This window comes from Oreochromis aureus, linkage group 8 (genome assembly GCF_013358895.1).
Source record: "Oreochromis aureus strain Israel breed Guangdong linkage group 8, ZZ_aureus, whole genome shotgun sequence".
Taxonomy (NCBI): Eukaryota; Metazoa; Chordata; class Actinopteri; order Cichliformes; family Cichlidae; genus Oreochromis; species Oreochromis aureus.
Genome location: NC_052949.1, coordinates 8,054,369 through 8,071,642, shown reverse-complemented (window position 1 = coordinate 8,071,642; position 17,274 = coordinate 8,054,369). Strand labels below are relative to the sequence as shown.

The 17,274-nt window shown below is 41.5% G+C and overlaps 1 protein-coding gene across 1 annotated transcript in view; it reads right to left on the bottom strand.

Moving 5' to 3' along the window:
* Positions 1–1,838: 1,838 nt before the first annotated feature.
* Positions 1,839–17,274, bottom strand: part of LOC116336309 (protoheme IX farnesyltransferase, mitochondrial) — a 39,466-nt gene continuing 24,030 nt past the window's right edge. The window contains exons 5-7 of the mRNA XM_031760158.2: positions 9,302–9,372; positions 5,291–5,523; positions 1,839–2,894 (exon numbers count right to left, since the gene is read on the bottom strand). Of these exons, the coding sequence (XP_031616018.1) occupies positions 2,461–2,894; positions 5,291–5,523; positions 9,302–9,372 (738 nt within the window). The 3' untranslated portion in view covers positions 1,839–2,460. The remainder of the gene's footprint in view (positions 2,895–5,290; positions 5,524–9,301; positions 9,373–17,274) is intronic.

Sequence of the window (17,274 nt, the reverse complement as noted above, 5' to 3'; positions counted from 1 at the left end):
TAGTTTCACTCTAAATATTTCTTTAGGATTAATGCAGCTATTTGGATTCTGTTTTGTAACAACCAACCTTTGAAAAGAGGCCAGAGGTCATCCTTCATCCTGAGATTTCTGCGCTTGGTTTGAAGAGTCCTGGAATCCGAGCTGCTGTACAGCGTTTCCCTCCTCCTCTGATCCGAGTCTCAGTCTGGATATTAAAGCTTTCTGCACCGGGCTGGACTGCAGATTGCTGCTCAGGGAGTCTCCCCTGTTTACAGATGCATATTTCGCTCTTCACTTTGTTGACTCTGGCATGAAAGCTCCCACTCGCGCTGAACTGGCAAATCACATGAATGATTTAATGGCCGATATCAGCAATGGGGAAGAAGAGAGACCTCCATGTTTTTATGCATGGAGAGGAGTGAAATAAGGGAGAAGAGTACTCATAAAATATTGTTGACTTATAAAATAACAATAGACACAGCCTTTTTGAAGTTTTTCTTCATTCTACATTTGAGTAAATGTGATAAATCTAAAGTTTAAAATGCCCGGTAACATAGGAGTCAGCTTTTATGTACTCTATTATGTAATATAGGAGTCAGCTTTTATGTACTCTATTATGTAATATAGGAGTCAGCTTTTATGTAAAGTATTATTACTAACAGGAGCTTGTGGTGTCCTTGGAAATCAAATACTTAAAGAGCTGCTCTAGCTTCGCTTTAGACATCTTAGTTCTCCTGCTTTGAACAGTCTTTTCTTTTTTTTATGTCTACTGTAAGTTTTACCACAATAAAGTCTGCTTAAAACCGCCCTTCATTAAAGCTACAGCAATTAAACCCTACAGAACTTACATTATTGGATACAATAGAATATTTGAAATTATATTTAAGGTGACACACAGGAATGAAAAAAAAGAGCCAGGCACATATATAATTTTGTTGAGAAAATGTTAAAAACCCCCAATAAAGTTCCAGAAAGTTCAGGAGAAAGTTAAAGAGATGAAGTCTTTAAAAATCTAGCTAGTAGGTTTATTTTAATTTTCTGCAATTTTAAATAGCTTCTATACATTTCCTCCTGAGAATAAACTTTCCCTAGATTTTCAGTGGTAATTACTATGATTTAAACAAAACATTTTTCTTTTCTTTTACCTTAAATCTGAAAAGAAACTCAAAAACTGCTCTATACTCGGAGCAACGCCTGGACATAATAACACAAAAAGCAATTAAGACTTCAACTATCTTGCCTGATGGTACAAGGCGAGGTTCACCACTCGATCTCTATAAGAACACGTGTAAACCACAACAGGCCATCACTTTGAGCCGTGAGGTTTGGTAAAGACATTCAATCTCCACACAGGTTGTGTGCCCCCGCACCCCACTCCAACTGTAGCAGCTGGCTCAATCGCTCTCCTTCAGCCCTCTGATATGAAACTCTGTATCCGGTCAGACGCTTTACGAGGATGTCGAGCCGTTTCAGGTCTCTCGGCCACGGCTAAATCCTACAGCCCCCTTTTATGGCAGGAGGATGGCAGCGAGGGGAAGGGGGCACTTGTTTCACCGACTGCGGTGATGGAAATGTAACCAAATACCAAAACTAGGGGTAAAAGGCGGAAGGGGAGCACATGCTGACTGACAGGTGCAGAGGTGGTCTGCTAAATGGAGCTCATTGGAGGGATGGCGATTTGTTCTGAAAATGAGCATATCCACTAAGGCTTTAATTGAAACCTAAATCCATACATCATGGAGGCAGCAACACCTAACGAGGTGTGCTAGCAGTTCGTGTGTGTTCTTTAAATATGTATAGAGAAACCAACTGCATGCACAGTTATTAACACACAGTAAATGATGACACAAAAGACAGAATCGCGATCATGACGTGTTTATTGTCGGAGAGCATTTGCCCTTGTTCCTTACAGGGGTGAAAGCATTCCCTTTGTTTTGGTGCAGGCAAACCATGTGGAATTAAAGCATCGTGTTAACGAATCGAGACCCATCAGTGTAAAAGCAAAACGCAACAAGGCCTATTAACCGTCAAGTATCAGGGATCAAGTGAAAGTCGAGCAACAGTCGACATAACTGCTATGCTGCAGCTGCCGGATAAACTTTGATTCGTCCTGTTTTTATACACGCTGACTGAGAATAAAGCATTTCGTTTGATGATTTGATTTTTGCATTTGTACAATGCATTGCAATTTATACTCTGCAGTATTTCAACATCAGTCATGTAAAAGAGAGATCAACTAGTGGGCCCCGTTATAAATAAATACAGAATATATATATACAGTACACACACATTCAAATGATTAGAACCTGATGTAATAATTCAGTGTGTTTTCTGTAATTCAGCTACCGCTTCCAGCTCATTTCCTGATATGAAGTCAGCACCGATCACATTCCTGTCCAACTGGAGTAAGACACTAAAGGAGTATTGTGGTTAAAATGAGGGTCCCACAGCTGTCTTTGATGTGTTGGGTTATCTATGAAATTAGCTGGCTGGAAATGTGAGGGGTAAAGAGGCCGGAGGTAGAGCGGCGCCCTCCTGATTTCTGCTATACTTTTTACAAGTGAGTGCCAACAGCAGCAGCATGGGCAGGTGCCAGAGGCTGCAAAAGAACAGCTTTCGGGCGCTGCTGCGGTCTCCCTTGTGGTAGAACCGGAAGGCCAGGTAGCTGATGTACAGGTTGATGGGTAAGGAGATGATGGGGAAGGTCCAGGTGGTGACATCCAGCACGGGCGCTAAGGTTGACAGACCGATCAGACCGAGGCTGTGCCGCAGGGCCACCCGCTTGCACATGGCAGGGTGGGTGACGGACATCATTCGATAGCCACCACGGGAGTAGTCTTCCCTCAAGTTCCAGCTGAGGGCGTTGAAGTGGGGAAACTGCCAGCTGTACAGGAAACCACCCAGCAACAAAGCACCTAGACGGAGTGATGGGGGGGGTGAGAGAGACATGAATGTTTAACTGATGCGGTGCTTATTTAATTCACACTCAGATTACTCAACTGTGGCCAAGGTGTAAAATAAAACCACATATTTTTAATCTTAAAAAAGCGATAAGAGACAGTACTTCCATGCACTTTATTAGGTACACCTACATATACTTCCAAAACACCGGGTGCCACTCCTGTCAGCTAAGAACCGGAAACTGAGACTACAGTTCAAACGGGCTCATCAAAACTGGACATTAGAAGATCGGAAAATCTTGCCTGGTCTGATGAGTCCCAATTACTGTTGTGACATTTAGATGATTGGTTCACAATTTGGCATGAAACCATAAATCCGCCCTTATTTCAACTACACTGGTGGTGGTGGTGTCATCATGGTGTGGGGGATATTTGCTTGACACACTTTGAGCCCCTTAGTACCAACTGAGAATGGTTTAAATGCTATGGCCTACCTTAGTATGATTGCTGAGCATGTCTAAAGGTCTAAAAGCAAAAATGGGTCCAAGCTAGTACTGTATTATTTTTTAATGTATTTTGCTTAAAATATATAAAAAAATAAATACAATTCTCATTTACAAGAAAACAAACATTCAGGCCTACTTCTAAAATAGAAACGACGCGAACGGTTAATAAAAGAGGACAAAAGTAAAATAAGTGGTTTCTTTTTCTGCTTAGAGGCAGCTTTTCTCATAAGTATTTTTCCATTTCGTCGTAATTAGTGAGTCAAACCAGAAGAAGAACCATAAAAAACAGACCTGTGGGTCTTTGTGCTTTCTCAGCACAAAACACAGCACAATACATTTTTACTAAATTCTCTCTATGAGGTTATGTCCCGTAATAAAAGAGAGCAACACACCTTTGGTATGAGTACGAACGGAAACGAGTGCACTTTTCTTTGAGAGGTCACGTAACCACTTAAATAACTCTGGCCTCTTTATTACTTCACGATGAATAACTTTAAACTAAAAGTAAAAACAGAAAAAACCCCAATAAGTAGGACAAATGTGAAGACGAACATTTCTAAGACAACAGAGCAGCAACATCACGCCACATCTCACACAGATGTCATAACCGAACACTTGATGTGTCACCAAACATGCTGAATAACCTGCCTCGGGTTCCATCTTTCCAACAACTTCATTTAGTACCAAATTCATTTGACACTTTGCATTTAAACTCCACACGAACAAAAGCACTAATAATGCTACAGGGGCCCTGGGCATTATGTAAATCGAGCTTTATGTGCTTTAAAATCAGGCCCAGTCTCACACTAAAATAAGTTAGCACAAGAGCACAGCCACATGATCAAATTACCTACTGCAACAAATAATTATTTTCATCAAGATTTATGTAGTTCATGTAATGTTATTAGTATTATGAAGGAAAACTAGCAAAAAGGTATATTTCAGAAGCTCAAATCTGTTGTTTCGGGGCATTCTGGTTTAAAGCTGAGATGGATTTAAGTGAAGCTATAATTTTGTAATTGACAGCACTACTAAAAAAACATAGAAGACGGCAGTCCGGGAAGCCATGTCTGTGTACTTTATACGCAGCCTTTTGTCCTACAGACTGGCTGAAGACACGAAACAGCACGCGCCTTTAGTTTGGAATAACATGCTGGGTTTGTATCGCATCACAGTTTGGCACAAGTGAAAAGTGAACAGTGACGTTATGACAGTAATACTGAGGCGCAGTATGGGTTTCATTGTGCAGTAAGCCTGCAATTAATCTTTTAATAATCCCTCGATTAATTATTTAGTTATATCAAATATCCCATAATAGTGGGGGGGAGTGCATTATACTTGAGATGTTTTCAAATGACTTGTTCCATCCTGTTCAACTGTCTAAAACCAGAACATATTTGATTTACAATGATATAAAACAGAGATCTGCAGTAAATCGAAATCACATTTGAAGAGCTGTGTGTGCAGCAGATATTTGGCATGTGTGTTTGATAAATCTATTCAAGCTGCAGGTTTTCCTACAACTAACTTCAAAATGTCTACACTAGTATCAAAAATACAGATGCAAACCTTTGACCCCGACTAAGTGACGGGATCAGAAGACTCGCTTATGCTGTCAGAGCATGTCGGACGACAAATCAATACGTGATGAAATATCTGCAGAGAGGAGTGGTCTCTACCGGGCTTGCAACGTGTCCCTTCATTCGGGGACATAACAGTGTAATTTTGAATATTACAACTATGTGAATCATATTGTCTGGGCTTCAGAGTCTCCAGATTTCACCCCAACTGAACACCTATGGGAAAGGTTGGAATTACAGTACCTTAAAAAAATGATAATATGGGTGTTATTTAAGAAGGGTAAATATGTAAGAAGTTCAGAACAGTACAATGCTACATTCATACCTGGCTCCAGACAACCTGTGGCCGCAGTCCAGCCCATCACAGGAGGTATCGCCCCCACAACTGCTCCCACCCACGTGTTGGTGATGCTGAGTCTCTTGAGCGGTGTGTAGCAACAGGTGTAGAGAAAGATGTTGAGGGCGCCCAGGAAGCCTGTCAAGGGGTTTACTGCCAGCGTGAGCAGAGCGACTCCTGGGACTCCACAGGCCAGAGCAAAGGACACTGCGTGGAGGGGGCTGATATAAGGAAGGGAGAGAAACAGAGAGGGAGTCAGCTATATCGACTAGACAAAGAAAGACTACACAAGGTTTTTTTCAAGCTCAGGTGAAAGCATGGGAACAATGTGCTGATAATGTTTCCTAGGTCTTTCTAACAGACACCAGATAAGACAATAATAGCTTCAAATGTTCAGTACAGACACACGCAGACCCGTGGGGGCCAGCAGTCAGCAGCCGAGCATGGCTGAGTCTCAAAACGGGAGGCGTGGAGGACACTCATCTGATAAGAGTTTGTCAGGGATAAAAGTAGCGCCGCAAGATGAAGAGCATGTGCACGCACCAGAGATCAAAACTAGCTGAAGGAAACCACTGTGGCTCAGGCTTTTAGCTGGATGAAGGCTTCCTCCTCCTCTTCCTCCACCCCTCATCTTTAACTGAAAGCAGCGATGGCAAAGTCTGGTTCAAATTCACCAGTAAATGCTTCATAAATTAAAGAGGGAGGAGATTAAAATCTTGACCAAACGCAGGCCTTTTTCTTCAGAAAGCAAACGGGGCTTTTATTTTGGTGGTGTGGCCATACAGGGGGATTGGAGCATTAATGTGATTAGTGGTGTTATGTCTTTTTTATGTGGGCTGAGATGGGGCCGTGCAGGCTGGCTTTGGGCAGCTGACAGCCTGGCTCTGGGCTGGCTCAGTGGGGGTCAAAGAAGGGAGTGCGTCACATGGCCTGAGGTGGGTTTAGTGTCCTGTGCTTACAGCTCGACACAGCCACAGTCATAACGTCAGGCTCTTAATGTCAATACAGAAAGCCCAACAGGTTTCCTTTTGGTTAGACCACAATCAAGGTCATGGATCCAAATGTAAAACACCCATAAGGTTGAAGAAACAAGATGAATCTACTTAAAGCCCTATAATCTGTGAAGCACTCAAACGGTCAAAGAGCGCAAAGTAAACTGTGGAAAGCAAACCTTCTGCATTCAAGCCTGACCAGAAATAAAGCAGCTTGAAGGACTGGTGTAAAACTGGAAACTGAATACAGATTTATGGAACCTTCTAAGGCTCAACACCACTCACATATTACTAAAAAATATTTCAAGATTTATTTTGAGCAAATACTGAATACATAAAAAAACAGCCTACTGATCCACTGACATGAAATCTGCCACAAAAATCTCAAGAAAACATTCAAAAGCTGTTTTTCTTATTCATTTTGTTGAAATTTTAGCCCGTCACTGTCCACACCGACAGTCCAAAACTGAATATTTAGTTGTAATGCACAAATGTGCGACCATTGAAAAAAACACTCACCCACACTCTGGTGACTACGTCAGTTTTCAGTTAGCTTTTTGCTGGTTACCTCAGTACTAGCATTTAAATAACCTGTCATCTCTCCATACTGTTTCCTCCTCCATTGCAACAGATATAAAGGTTCTGCTACCTTCACGGGCCTCCAGTAAATGAGAATGAAAAATATTTTAACTCCCTTCAAGTTACATACCATAAAATAAAGTTTAGATTCACAGTTTGATTGCTGAAATAGTTACCTTTATTACAAAAATTCAGGGTGTTGGTACAAACTGACCTTATGCACTGATGGCTTTCCATAAATAGTAAGTCAGAACACAAAGTTACATACCTTTTATGATTAACATAACAGTTTGATTGCTCTAATTACCTGTATTTACCTTTACATATTACAGGGCAAATTACATTCAGGGTAGAGTTACATCACATAACATCAACTGTGAACACCTTATGGATTTAAGTCCATGGGAATTATGAGTATCCACTCCCAAATTCCCACACGGGCTACATTAGTATCGGTTCATGGTATCGGTTACAGTACGGCACACATTTTACAGTATCGGCCCGATACCCGATACCAGTATCGGTATCGGTGCATCCCTACTTCAGTTAGCTTGCTATTACTAGCATTTAAATAAATGTAATACTTTTCCTGTTAAGTGATATAAAAGTTCTGTAAATATGATTAAAATACTCAAAGTTTAGTTCACGTTACTGAAATAGTTGTTTGAAAAAAATCTGTTGGTAAAACTGAGATGCACTGATGGCTTTATAAAAGCTAGTAAGTAGTCTAAGATCCAGTAAAACTTCTTTGAAATCCCACTCTGACTTAAGTATGTGCTGATTTCCACACTGTAACCATCTCTGGCTGTAACAGTTGCAATTTGAATTGCTCTCCTTAGAGAGACTCAAAATGATCTACTGCCTCACCACATCTGGAAGCCTCAAATTTGACAAGACCACAACTAAGAGAGGGTGACTGCCATTCACATTTCCCAAAAGAAAAAAAAAAGGTGGGAAAGATGATATACTAGTATTGTCCTGATGTAACACAACAAACTACATCCAACATTGACATCACACTAGGCGGAGCAGGTTTTGCAGTAAGGACAAACAAAGCTGGGTAACACAATTTAACTCATACAAAGCGCTGTCCTAAAGGCAACACAGAGATGTGTAAAATGTAGCCTCCTGATGGCTTGTTTGACAGGACAGTCCAGACTGCCATCTGCTCTCTGTCTCCACACAAGATTGTATGTGTGAATGAAGAGAAAGGAGATGTGCTAGAAACAATGAGCAAGAGATGCAGCTATTTTGTGAATCTCGGAGACAGACGTACACCTCCTCTTGTCAGCCAAGGGCTAAAAGCCAGAGAAGAGAGGCTGTGTTTAGACAGAGGGAGAGCATTTCCAATAACCACCTCAGCAGCACGAGTACACTTTTAAACAGCATGTCAATGGAGAATTCCTTAAACTGGGATGAGATAGCTGTGGTGTGGGTGAAGAACCAGTCATGGTAATAACAGGATCTTTAGTTAAACAAAAAAAAACGATCGTGTGGACATTCAGTCTATATTTAGAGAACTGCACATCAACAGGTTGCTTTATTTCTTGGGGAGCTGTTCATCCTGTAAGAATGAACGGCAAATGAGGCAATTTCCTGGCAATGATAATGGTTGAAGAAGACCTGGAGTCGGTTTGGGTTTATGCATCAGTGAAAATCCATGTGTTTGCCTGCTGCTTAAAGGTGCTAGTCTTTCAAAAGGGGCAAGCAGAGACCAGCATATCCAGTCACTGAGTAAGATTTGTAGGAGCGTGGCAATCTACATAGTTCACTGAACACCAAAACAGAGGTTATCTGATATCTAAAGAGCAGAGGTAGCACAGTGAGGGTGGTCAGGTAACCTACACCTCATCTCAACCTCATCACCCCTCCTTTCCAACCTGCTGACAAGTTCAAATTACACCTGACAGGTGGAGAGCAGAGGCTCATCAGTACTGGCATGCATTTCTGTTCCTGGCAGCTACGGTCTCTCTACATAACAGCTATTGCTCTGGTTCAACACCACAATAACTCAAAAAGGAAAGCTGGAACTGAAAGGTGTAAATTAATATGTGCTACTGTTTTATTTAAGCAGTAATCATCATATCGCCTGCAAGTGCGCAGAGGCTCTAGATCACGTTTCACCCCAGGAAAAGTATCCAGCTAAGGCACAAGGTAAGGATCAGGTCAGTGAGCAAGAAAACAGGAACACACTTTGTCATTCACCCAGTGAGATGTACAAAAGTTAGCCTGGATGGCTGAGCAGCTGTCACACAGTGTCGCTGCACTGAACTCAACCCAAACACGTGGTGAGCTGCTGCACTTCACTCCTCATACGCATTCTCTGGCAATTTGTTTTACAGGCTTTCTAAAGGGATAAAAAGTAACGATGGCAGTTCTATACCAAATCAATCATACAGTGTTTAATATGCAGAAAGGAAAATATTACCTGATCTGTCCTCTGACGAGCGGACGGTTCTTTGTTCTGTTCATGTTGGAGTCAAAGGGCACCTCGAAGTACTGTGGAGACAGAAGAACGAGTGGGTTAGTGCAGGAAAGTGACAGTCAAGTTCCAGATACAAGACACCAGACAAGAAGAAACAAGGAGGAGCTGTCCTGTGAGACATTATATTCTGTACGGCATGCAGCGGAGAATATTTATCAGTCTATAAAATGAGAACTTCTGCAAAATGTTTAAGGTAAATTCTTGCACACTTTCTGCACTGCAATTCAAAAGATGCACAGTTTGTCAAATTAAAATGAGTTTTCAATATATTGTTGAGATGCAAAGGTTGGGCTGAGACCCAGACAAACATGTTTATATTTGTTTTTTAATTTAAACATTGTGCAGATGCAAAAGGAGAAAAAAAGCTTAAACCAGAAATGTACATAATATAGTGTGCCTCATAGAGGAAACATGGGAGACTTTCACTATTACTGCCAATGTGAGCCTTTCTACTGCAGCATAGGAACAGAACCGATGTGATGGGACCCGCTTTATGTACGGTCACAGCAACTCTCTGAATCCAAAGCTCACACTGCATTTTAAGAGTAAATGGACTGGAGGTGGAAGGTGGAGGCAGTGAGCTAGCTGTTGGGTGGGAGGTGGTAGTGGTGGGAGTGTTCTGGGATACAACTATGTGAAAAACTACTTATACTCCTGTTTTATGATCTGCTCTGGAGGAGTAAGCTTCAAAGTGCTCCCATGAGATTGGCAATGTGTGACTAAAACGCAAACATATGGGGTGCTTAAATGCAGGAACTGGCTAATCTGTGTGTGCGCGTATGTGTGTGCAAGTGAGAAAATGAACATACGTGTGTGTTTCTTGTCTGATACAGCCTCGGACTAACGAAGAAAGCAGATAAAGCATGTAAACTATGGAATATCGAGGTCCATCTCTCCTGATATATGCTTCACATAAAATATCTAATAAACAGATAATCCACTTTTCTCATCTTAAACCCCAGTTACCAAATTTACTGCACTCATTAAAATCATATCATAAAAAAAAAATTGGAGGAATGTGCCGCCCTTGGTATCATATAGATTTTCATTTCTCAAATCATTAGGGAGTGGGCCACACCATCAATCTCTGATACAGAAGATCTCTCATAATAGACGACTGTAATTTGGAGTAAAAAGCACTGATGGAAAGATCAAACATGCTTGATAACAATGTGGTCCCCTCACATCAGTTTGCACTATGTTTGGTGTTGGGAGGCACACTAAGCCATTCAGATGAGGGCTGTGAAATACTACACACATTTCAAATAGTACAATATAATACAAGAATTTCATTTCGGCTGTTGTCACATGATACAGCTATCCTTTAGTCACAATTTTACATCCCATCTCAAGATAAAAGAACAAAACTGGAACTGAGGGTAAAGTTTAGTTCCTTATTTGGATGCAGTTACTGCTAAAATTGCAATGCAATAAAACTGTCCAATAAAAATGCTTAACAGTCAAGAACAAGTTTCTTACACTTGTATTAGGCCTAGTCTGAGGCTTAAAAAAAGGACTTGGACTAGGCTTAATCCATGTCTGGGAAACTGAGCCTATAATTAATAATAATCCATCTTCATCCACTCAAAAGAAAACTTCTGTCTTCTGTTTTCCATCTTTGGTTCAGCTTTACTGGTCTGCTTGGTTTTGGACTGTACTAGGCTAAGGCACAGCTGCGTATGCCGCTGTAGGACCCGAAGGCCCAGGCCAAGGTGTTAATTCTATTTCCTGGGTCAGGAAATGCGTCAGGAGGTCAGGGGCCGCATGAGAGAGAAATGCACTTTGCGGCCAGGCTAGAACATAACAGTGCTGAAGCTGGCCTCAGGCAGGCCCAGGGCCAAGCTCACTGCAACACTGCTCATATAAAAAGGACCCACTTAGTTTCCAATAACATCATCCCACATGGTTTAAAAAAAGAAAAAAAGCCCAAATTCTGTGCACAACTGGACTCTGTCTTTTGTTCAGCCACAGGCGTAACAACACACCTGTACTGTACATATGAAGAGAAGTAAATTATATCTCTCCCGTTGCTTGGATCATGCTGCCATGTGCATTTGCAGAGACTGATATGTAAATGTCACTCGGCCGATCCTGCTCCGTGAGCTGTGTTGTCATTTCACAGTTTGTCCAGTCCTGCTCGTGTTCCTCCCTCTCTGCCTTTTAAGTCGAATTGCCTCATCTGGTTCGCATTAGCGGCCTTCACAACCCATGTCATTATTTCCGCCCAACATCGCCATGTGTTACAGTGGTGGCATTAAAATAATTGGGCCAGTTGTGTTTTGTGTGTGTGCGCGTGTGCTGCTCCAGGTAGGTCCAGAGTTTGTAATGATTTGTAATTGTTGACAGGTCTTCGACTACACCGAGACCTTGATTGTGTAATTAACTGACTGGGGATGACAGTTATAGCATTTAGAAACCATTTCAAACTCCACTTTAAGACCAGAGTAGGGTTTATATTTAAAAATAAAAATGTGTTTAGTGGTGAGATATATAAAAATACCCTGCTTTGAATAAAAATTTATGCCCCCCAGATTTCAAAAAAAGTAAAAAGAAGAGAGTATTGATTGTTGTGACAAGGTTTGGAAAGGACTTTGATAGCCTCTTTTTATTTTTGGTATGAGCAATATGCTAATGCATAAAGTACATTTTGAGTTGTGATGCATGTGGACAATGCCTCAGAAGAAGATATAAACAGATCTTTGAGTTTTGGGGGATTTTTTTGTTTGTTTTTAACCTCATGCAGCTCTGCTCACATCACTCACTGATACACTATGACGTCTAATTGAAACGGATGGCTTCTGTTTATTTTAAGAGCGCCACTGTTCACTCATCATTCATTTACTGACAATGCTGAACAGTGTAGGAAAATAGGCCATTTATAATAATCTGCATAGCTGCAACAAACAAACTCCATCTTTAGCTCCAGCTAAAGAAATGACTAAACTGACAACATTTCCAACCCTATGGATCAGCTTAGGGATATACTATAAAAGACTGGTGTAGGACCGGAAGCTATGGACATGAGTGCTGCTTTCAATTATGAACGCACACGCACACACAAAACCCCTAACTGTAGGGACAATTATCTGCCAGATGATGAGGATGGAAAGCAGGAGAGACCAAAGAGAAAAAAGGCAAAGGAGAGGGGGTGTTCAGCTGCCAGATCCTTTGAGCTATCAAAGACAGAACGTGATCCACCGCCAACCACCAGGGCTCAATTGATAACAGGCTTGGGGGAGGCATTTCCTATTCTTGTGTAGAAGTGTATCTGTTTGATGACTGTAATTTAAACACTCAGGCAGCATAATTTAAGGCCATAGTTTAACAAAATGCACGGAAAAAAATTCTTTCATGAAGTTGGCCTGTAAAACAATTAATTAAGAAGAATGAACAACAGAGGACAAATTTAGATGTTAACTGACCGCTTACACATCTCTGATCTGAAAGCAAAAACAACAATAGGAAGTGCAGCGATGGTCAAGAGAGGAGTGCTACAGTAAGTGCACGCTGTTTACTCAGGAGGCAAAAGTGTGCCTAAACACAGACACGGGGGAGAAAGACACAGCTAAGCAGCTGTATGGCTTTGGCTCACAGAAACATCAGCTGGCCATCAACAGCGTCTTCCTCTCTTGTTCTGGCGAAGAAAACCCAGGTGCACGGGTAAGCCCAACAATCGCAAGTCATCACTTGTCAGACTGTCACCTGTTTGCGCACTGCAGTTGAATAGCAGAGTCAAACATCCACAGGGGTGGGTGGTGCTCTGCTGCATGCGAGCCAAGTCTACTTTAAAAAAAAAAAAAAAAAAAGCATCAGAGCTCTCAAAAGCCCTTTCAGCACAAACTGTGAACTGTCTCTGATCAGCCACTTGACAAACAAGCAGCCAAAGATTTACATAGATTAAGCTTTCCTCAGAAGTCAATTCAATGTTTCTGGCAGACGTTCGCGATGTTTGGAAGTCAAATGAAAGAAAAGAAAAAGAACAAAACAGACAGGGCATGCGACCTGACTAGTCACAACACTAAACAATGGTATGGAAGATCAAGGTTATTTCAAGGGGTTTCTACTTCCAGCGAATGAGCTGTGCTGTCACAAAAAATGCAACTGATCTCTTCAGAGGCAAATAAAGTGGCTTGGAACTATTTGAGTAATGCTCTAATTTTACACTGCTTCCCTGAAAAACCTGTTATACACTGCCAAAGTGCTTATTAGTCGTGCAAAGATGAAACCTTTGTGAATTTCTGTGAGGACAGCAAAGCCTCGATACAGATGGGTTGTTGGTGGTTTATAACTGGTTGGAAAAAAAGGTAAATGAAATGATTCTTATATATAGCACTTTTCTACTCTACTTGAGCACTCCAGGTGCTTTATACGACATGCCATTCACCATTCACACAAGCACTTCTATCTAAGCGCTTTCTTTCCAACATTCACACACATTCATACTCGGAGTTCAGTGTCTTGCCCAAGGATACTTTATGCATGCAGACTGGAACAGCCAAGGATCAAACCACCAACCTTCCGATTAGTAGATAACCTGCTCTACTTCCTGAGCCACAGCCCGAGGTGGCAAAGGAGACACACTAGAAGAGAAGACTGTCCTAATATGAATTCAGCTACACATGTTCAGCTAGAGAAAAGATTCTTTTCCAGAAAATGTAAATGCAAGATTTTCTTTAATGTTTAAAAAAAAAAAAGCAAAAAAAACTGCTTGAGAAGCGGAGCACTTTTAATGTTTGCGTCACCTTGAGGGCATCTCCCTTACTCCATTTCTGTATATAGCAGTATTTAGATCACGCTATCTGCAGTGAAAGGGAAAGATAAAAATGTCTTCCAGAGTCTGGAATGCTGCATATGAACAGCTGGCAGATGTGTCTGAGGCTCTTCATGTGATCAATGGCACTAGACGAGCTTGTCTGATTAAAAATAAAACGCCCTGATTGCTTTCCCTCGTTACATGTATGTGTTCAGAATTAGACAATTAGCTTTAGCCTTCCAAAAGCATGCAACTACCCCAAATGAAACATCCCATACTTCTTAGCCTTCTGAAATCGAGCCGCACTCAGTGCTGCTGTATGCCGTAGTCTCTTCCCACGCACCACTTTACAGACTGCAGTACTCTGTCTGGCCAAAGCGTGGATCACGTCTCCCTTTCAGCTGTGTGCTGAACCCACACCTCTTCCAGCTCTCTTTATAGTGGTCTGTGTGGAGCTGTTGGCAGCGGTTCAGCTGGCACAGCATCCCTCTTGATTAATGGGCCGAGTGTGGGACAGTGAAGCGCTAAACTGTCCCCATGTTAATCAGCCAATTAATGCCGAGCAGAGCTGCATTACCTCTGCCCTGCCGATAATCAGTCCCGTTGCCTGTGAAGATATGGGCAGGATCTGGGAAATCTTACTGCAGGGCAGAGGCATGCTGTACTCAGTGCCTGGAGCATGAAGAAGGATGGAGTGTTGCAACTTTAACAAAAAAAAAAAAAAAAAGCAAAAAGAAAATGCAGGGGATTTTTCATACATGTTTTTCTTCTAATTCATTTGATCAAAGGAGGCTTTGACAGCTGCTGCTTTGCCTCCAGAAGGAAAGTTTTTGCTGCACAACTAAAGATGAATGAGTGTTATCCATTTCTGTTGTGCGCAGGAGACCGGTTTAAGCTGCTAGGACCCAGCCTTGTGGGAATATGGGTTTAGAAGTGATGCCATAGTTCATCTTACTTTCCCTGCGTGTCATAAACTATCAATATTTTCATCTTTTACACTGTATTATGACTAGGCCACAGTGCCTCCTAGTGTGAAGGAGGGCTCAGATTACAAGACTGACTCTTGCTGGGAGACGGTGAAGAGGAGAAAATCTTTGGGATTAAAGCATCTGCTCTCACAAACAGATTTCAGAAAGAGTGCATAGCACCCAAGATCAGTAAACTTGCGATTTTAGTGATACATTCAGATCATTAAAATATTATACAATGTAAAATCTTTAAACTTGGACTTACGGCTCTATCATTTGATGAATTTCCGAGTAGTTTTCCAAGTAGAAAGGGGTTGGTATAATTTCTCACAGAACTAGACATTGACCATGCTGGGTGAGACCCTTACTTTCACTCTACAGTACACATAACTATGCAAACAAGAGGAATGCCTTTGGAAAGCTGGCCAGCCATATCTCTAGTCTCAGCCTGATAAGTTAACATTCTTACTAATGAGAGTATTTCAGTCCAGTTTCTGATTACCATTAACTGTGGGCACACTTGACTGCTTTCTATTCAGTCTCACAAAGTGTGGGAAAATATATCAGTGAAAGCTGAATTCATAGAACTGGGCTGTGGGTGTGTGTGTGTGTGGTCACTTGTTTAAAAAGAAATAAACAGTCCTTTCCGCCATCAGTGTGCATTTGGAAGTAACTGTGAGGGTGTGACTGACATGACATGCAGTTTGAAAGCCTCTCAACAGTTCGGGTGCAGTTGAAAAAGAGACATGTGCATGACCATGTGTATGTTTGAGAGAATGTGAGTGTTTAGATTTTTCGTCCGCAGCTGTGTCTGACCACAGGAAGACTGGAATGAGTGTGGATGGGTGTTCGTGTGCGTGTGTCTGCTTCGATATGGCTCTGATATGGCTCGATCTGGAAGAATTGCATGCTGGGAAAATAGACGTGATAGGGAACGGATACATATGAAAGCCCTCGCTCTTCTCTAAAACCTGACAGAAGCCATCACCGCCTCTGGTAGATTTGTATTTGTGGCAGTGACCTGTGGTAAAATCCATTCTTCATCTCTAGACAGGTTCATTCAACAAGCCTTTCAAATCAAAATGAGGACACGAGAAGAAGACAAGGCAAGGTATAGACCTTTATTTACAGCCGTACTTCCCTACTCACCCATAGCATTCTCTTTTAAGGACATGAAATTTCAGTTCAGGTGGAAGATGATACGGGTTTTAAAGAAAAACTTAAAACCGTTCACATTTGTGAAGAAAAGGCAGGATGTATATATATTTTTTAGTCTTTTATACATTTCTTTTTATCTTTGTTGGAATAGAACTTTGGACAGAAGACAAGAAAGGCGAGAGGAAGAGCAGGGGAAAGACAGGGCCGGGCTGGAACCCGGGCCTCTACATTCACCTTACAGTATATAGGTTGACAGCTATATCTAGCGCCAATGTGTTTAGCATAACCCAACTTAGAGCTGGGCGTTTAAACGATAACGATATGTATTGCGAAATAACTTTTTCTCGATAGAAAAATTAAACTATTGCGATAGGCCTCATCTCTCTTGTCCTCTTAAAAAAAAAAAAAAAAAAGGAACAGCCAATCCAAATTAAGTAGCGCAGAGCCGAACCAATCACAGCCGCAGCGTCACGTCACATGACTTGTTACGTACAGCACAAGCGCCAAGGCGCACATGCAGTGTTGCCAACTTAGCGACTTTGTCGCTATATTTAGCGAGTTTTCAGACCCCCTAGCGACTTTTTTTCTAAAAGAAGTCGCTAAAAAAAGACGTGAAAGCGCCGTATCGCTTTTACTCTCAACAAGCAGCGGTGCTTTATCGCAGTCAGTTCTTCTTTACTCTTATGCTGTTTTGTGGATCACAAGGTTTAAAACTACTTATAAACACACACACACAAACTCCACCAGAGTGCTTATTTCGGGTCACTTTTGCGGTCCAAGCCCGGGTAAAGGAGCAGGGCTGGAATTGTGACATTAAAAAAAACAATAATTACTAAAGCGAAATTTAATTTATAGTTCTAAATAAACTCTAAATGCATTTAGGACGTTTTTACTCACTTTATGTCTCTTCCACGATGTTATTTCTCTCTCCAGCAACATTGGTTACAATTATATTAGCATGACCAATTATGCAAATTAGGTGATGACGTCATTTAGCGACTTCTAGCGACTTTTAGGACAACCAATAGCGATTTTCC